We start from the raw sequence: 5901 nt of genomic DNA on the forward strand, positions 1-5901 counted from the left end.
TTGATTATACTCTTGGCATAGGTGTATATATGCCATGTGAGGTTGTTTGAGGTGTATTGTCGATTATACCCATGTTGATATATGCACACGGGTTCGGTAGGTATTGTTGGAGGTATCACACTGATTTATACCTGTGTGTGTGAGTTTGATGTATAATAATTGGATGATTATGTCGATCATACCTATGTGGTGTGTGCACGTGTGCCAGGTGTATTGTTGGTAGCATCATGATGATTCTACCTATGTTGAATGTAGGATGCTGAGTGTCTACATTATGTTATTAGTTGTATAACCCTGTCAACCCAATTCTCCTATTAGTGGGTGACCAACCCCCTAGGATGATGATAGAGTTGACTATGGATTTGATTTGTTTACTAGGTTGTTTATACCTTTGGCTGCCCACAGTGATATGTGGTTGAGTGATCTCGTGCAGCCTCTAGTTGGATAGTTAGGTGCCTTGGACACTTATGGATCGTTTGTGGTGGAGCGGAGTTCCCACCTATACATATTTCGGATTGCTTGTAGCGGAGCATTGCTCCCATATCTATTGTAGATACATGTTATAGATTATTTGTAGTGGAGTGTTACTCCTACATATTGAGGATTTCTTGTGGTAGAGCGTTGCTCCCACATATGTGGTATTTTCTGTGATGGAGCGTTGCTCTCACACTGGAGGATCTATGCTTAGATGATTTATATCGTTGGTGATCATATTTCAGACTTATTGTCAGGGATCTTATGGTTAGAAGGTTTGTGATACAGACATTATGTATCTTGGTTTTATCATTAAGGCTTGCAGAACCTTAGATATTTTCTGAGACTAGATGATTTTGGTATTTCGAGGATGTTTAGATCAGTTTCCATTGTTTGTGTTGACGGTGTTGTGATCTATTTCGGATCCACGGTGAGTTACGCACTTCATCTTTGCATAGTTCTAGAGATGCTTTGACTGAAACGTCTAGATGTGAAGATCAGTGGTGCGTATTTTGGTTGTCTTCTGTGAGATGTTTGAGACACACGGTCATCAGTAGGAGTATACCGTGGTTCCACAGGAGATCGAGGTTGTTACCGTTGGGAGTAGACGGAGTCTATAGAAGAGGCTCGCAACTTCCTTTGTTTGGCCCGATATTTCCGGGGATACGTTGAGGGTTTCTCACGGATTGCTATGCTACTTACACGCCTGACCTGGAAAGGCGTGAAGTTCACTTGGACTAAGGATGACAAGACCAGCTTCTAGGAGCTGAAGCGGAGGCTAGTGTCGGCTCCGATTTTGGTTTTACCTTCTGGAGAGGACGGATATGTCCTCTACACCGACGCATCTATTCAGGGTTTGAACGCTGTTCTGATGCAGCACGATATGGTAGTTTCCTATGCTTCTCGTCGATTGAAGGAACATGAGAAGAACTACCCTGTACATGATCTGGAGCAAGTCGTCATTATTTTTGCCATGAAGATTTGGCGATATTATTTATATGGCGTTACATTTGAGATTCTCACTGACCATAAGAGTCTCAAATATCTGTTTACTTGGAAGGAACTTAATCTCCGACGGAGAAGATGGATGGAGTTCCTGAAGGATTATGATTGTACCATTAGCTATCACCCGGGGAGAGCTAATGTGGTTGCCGATGCGCTTAGCAGGAAGTCCGGAGGGACTTTAGCTTGCCACCGAGTTGTGGTCACAGACTTGATTTAAGGTTCCTCCTATTTGGGCCTTGAGTGGTAAGGACAGACAGAGCAGGGTACTCTGGTTACCATGGGTGCTCAGTCGTTGATCAGGACGAGGATACGAGAGCCCTAGGCTGTTGATCAGTATTTGCAATTTATTTACATCCAGATAGCTTCCGGGCAGCAGATCGAGTTCACACGAGACGAGGAGGGTGTTATATACTTCCGAGGCAGATTATGCGTACCTCAGTCTCATCCGGTCTTACAGGAGCTACTTCAGGAGGCTCACCGTTCTCGATTTGCGATCCATCCAGGTGGGACCCGTATGTATCGAGACTTGAGGTGTTCCTACTGGTGGAACGGCATGAGGAAAGACGTCGCGGATTTTGTATCTAGATGTCTTGTCTGTCAGCAGGTGAAGGCTGAACACCAGGGATCTGCCGGCTTACTTGAGCAGATCCCTATTTCTGAGTGGAAGTGGGATCACATTATCATGGACTTTGTGGTGGGTTTGCCGAGGACACGACGAGCCCATGACGCGATTTGGGTAATCGTTGATCGATTAACCAAATCCGCGTACTTCTTAGCGATCCGGAGGACTGATCCCCTGGATCGATTGACAGATCTATATTGTCGAGAGATTATCAGACTATATGGTGTTCCGTTGAGTATCATTTCGGATAGAGATCCACGGTTCACGTCTTGTTTCTGGCAGAGTCTGCAGTAGGCCTTGGGCACACAGCTCCGTTTTAGTACAGCTTTCCATCCACAGACAGATGGACAGTCAGAGCGGACCATTCAAACTTTAGAGGATTTGCTGAGGTCGTGTGTTATGGATTTCGGAGGAAGTTGGGAGGACCATCTGCCGTTAGTAGAGTTTGCTTACAACAACAGCTTTCATTCGGCGATCCAGATGGCACCGTTTGAGGCGTTGTATGGTAGACCTTGTCGGACACCCGTCCTCTGGGATGAGGTTGGAGAGGCCCAGCTATTGGGACCTCATAGAGTTCAGCAGGATGCAGAGTTGGTCCGTACTATCAGACGAAGGATGTCAGAGGCGCAGGACCGCCAGAAGAGTTATGCTGATCGGAGACGCAGACCACTAGAGTTCTCTGTTGGCGACCATGTATTTCTGCGAGTTTCACCCACGAAAGGGGTGAAGAGGTTTGGCCTCAGAGGTAAGCTAGCTCCGCGGTACATTGGCCCTTTCGAGATCTTGGAGAGGATCGGAGCAGTAGCTTACCGACTGACACTACCACCGTCCCTGTCAGGCGTTCACGATGTATTTCACGTATCGATGCTGAGGAGATACATGCCCGACCCGACGCATGTGCTGGCAGATATTCCAGTTCCAGTTCAGCCTGACATTACTTATGAGGAGGTTCCGGTACGGATTCTCGACCGGAAAGACCGTCAGTTGTGGAACAAGACTATCCGGCTGGTTAAAGTCGGATGACAACATCATTCGGACGAGGAGGCTACGTGGGAGCTCGAGGATACTATCCGAGCTCGATATCTCCATCTTTCCGCTTGAGGTATGTGATTCAGTTTACCGTTCAGCATTTATACTTTCTATCTATTGTTAGTACTTGCTGATGGTAGATAATGAAATTTGGGGACCAAATTTTTATTAGTGGGGGAGAATGTAAAATACCGGAAAATAGGCGAATATTAATAAGGGAATTTTCCAGAATTTTTGGAAATTTTTCGGGAATTTTTCGGAGCTCGTACGGACGAGTTAACGAGGATAAAAACAGGGCCAGAAAAGCCTGTTTAGGCTACCCTATTTAAATGAGGAAAAGTTGAATTTCTAAATTCCTTTTTCTTTATTTATTTTTCTTTTTCTTTTCTTTGAGTCGCCGTTCACTCCTTCCCCCTCGCGAACCCGAGCCCTAACCGCCGCCCTCTCCCTCGCGATTAAAGCCTCACCGACCCTTCTTTTTTTTCCTTCTTCGTCATCGAGCGATTCTCCGGCAGCCACATCTTCTTCCTTCTTTCTCCCTGAAGCTTGCCCAAGCGCCGGTGAGCGCTAGCCACTGCTGGTCAAGCCGTCGGCTGTGCCCTAGTGTCCTTGTTGACGGCGCCGACGCCCATAGAAGTTTCCTCTCCTCTGCCGACAGCCGCCCTCACGGAGTGATCCCGACAGCGCCGTCTTGCGCCGAGCAGTAGTGTCGCTGGCTACTCCTCCGAGGAGTGCCCTAGGTGCCGACGCCGCACCTCTCTTCCTCTTCTCCTTTCGGCATCTGAGCCCTAGCAGCGGTCGACTCTCTGTGCCAGCACCCGAGCCCCAGTGCCGTCGCTGTGCCCTAGCGAGCCCGACGCCACTCCTTGCCACTGCCGCTGCACACTTTGCCCCAGTGCCGAACCGACCCTTTCTTCTGCCCTAGCCGAGCCTCACATTGGCGTGAGTTGCTGCCCTGGATTCTACCGAGCTTTGGCTTTAGGGTAAGCTGTTGGTTTAGAACTGTGGAGGTAAGGTTAGGGTTCAATTCACAGAGGTGGATGTATTGACTACAAATTTTGGGTGTTTGATGTGTAGGTCAGTGGCTCACTCTAGCTACGACCACGGTTCCAGAAACAGGTGTTCCATCGACAAATTAACGACGAAGAATACGAATTTGGGTGAGTTTGGATTGAGGTAAATGCCTTGTTGCGCGTATAATTGATTTAGATTTGAATTATTAATCTAATGGGTTGATTAGGGATTAGATAACTAACCCTAATTAACCGTTGGGTTTAATTAAGGTAGGTTGAGGGTTTATGACTAGGGTTTTACCCTAAATTGGTCCTAGGGATTTTATTTAGCTGTTCATATGAAGTTAGCTAAATAAAATATAATTGTATTGGTGACACAGGACTTTGACGCGAGACGAGTATCTTGACGTCGGACTTGGACGATTGGATTTTTCCTATTGGAGGCGGGTACTTTTGACTTATTGTCTTTGATATGCTTAGTAATGAAATTAACAATTTGCATTAATTGTGTTTTCTTATTTGTTTCGGTTAATCACTGCCCGATACATGTTACCTGCTTGATTGATTGTTTGTTTGCATTTCGGGTTGATACCTATCTGATTTCACATGCTCATGGGTAGTGATATAACCATGTTTTACCATGTCAGGACGTAGGTTTGATACCTTATTTGATCAGTATACCTTGATATGATTTATTTACTTTGGTGCACATTATCATATGTCCAGAGATTGATTAGCATATTACCATGCTTAGTGACATGCACCATTCGCATGATTGCATGCTGTGTGAGAGATTGCTCCATTATTGTCGAGCACTTTGCCAGTTTTCATCACTGTTCGGTGCTCCGTTGTGACGCTCATGGGTAGCATGACACAGCGTGGTAGCACGTCAGTTTGACTCTTCCGGTGCTCCGTTGATCCGCTCATGGGTAGTGTGACGCAGCGTGTAGCACGTTAGAGATTCCTCCCCGTCATAGCGTACCGGGAGATGAGAGCGTTGCGCTCCCCCATTTATGATTTGGGGTAGGAGTACGTATGTACTCCGACAGCATCCCGTCCACTCGGTCACTCATCAGGAGTAGTGATGCAGAGTGCACGGTTGTCACAGCTCTACCCACTCGGTCCCACTTTTGTTATGAGTTGGCTGACTGGCGTCAGGGGTGACCATGACATTGGCATCATATGCATGATGCATTTATTGTTTGTGATTGTGTTTGCTGCATTTATATGCTGCATATTGTTTGGATACCTATGTTTGACATGCATACAGGATTTCCTTATTCCTCGGTCTGGTTAGTACAGATTCTCTCCTGTCTACTTCGGTTTGCATTTATCTTTATTTTTTATCAGAAGACTGTACGCATGATTAGTGCTAGGTGTTATTTTTTACTTTGTATATCAATTGTACCTGCTGAGTGTTGGACTCACCCCGCCTCCATTGCTGTTATTTTCAGGTTGATGCTGTCCGGAGGGAGTTCCAGTCGCTAGTCCTCACTGCACGTAGTGCTAGATCCCTGCAGACCTCGAAGGTTTATTTACCATTTGGTTTGGTTTTTTTATTTGCTTATGTGTGTACTTGGTTATTTGGATACTTGGACATCGTATGTTTTTCTTTTGATATTGATGGATGTTCTATTCGATATGTTTTTACTACATGCCTGCTTGGACGGCAGAAGAGGTGAGTTTCGTCGGATTTGAGCTTTACGAGTGTAGTTGAGTAGGGTGGATTTCGAGTCAGAGTACTATAGTTTTTGGTTA

General features: G+C 46.0%; 1 protein-coding gene across 1 annotated transcript; it reads left to right on the top strand.

The window, feature by feature from the left end:
• The first annotated feature begins 2032 nt into the window (after positions 1–2032).
• On the top strand, positions 2033–5641 carry LOC122044020. Its single transcript, XM_042604568.1, has 5 exons — positions 2033–2145; positions 3946–4113; positions 4208–4306; positions 4524–4586; positions 5598–5641. The coding sequence occupies exons 1-5, from the start codon at positions 2033–2035 to the stop codon at positions 5629–5631; spliced, it is 477 nt and encodes a 158-aa protein (XP_042460502.1). The 3' UTR covers positions 5632–5641.
• Positions 5642–5901: the final 260 nt, after the last annotated feature.

This window comes from Zingiber officinale, chromosome 2A (genome assembly GCF_018446385.1).
Source record: "Zingiber officinale cultivar Zhangliang chromosome 2A, Zo_v1.1, whole genome shotgun sequence".
NCBI classification, from domain to species: Eukaryota; Viridiplantae; Streptophyta; class Magnoliopsida; order Zingiberales; family Zingiberaceae; genus Zingiber; species Zingiber officinale.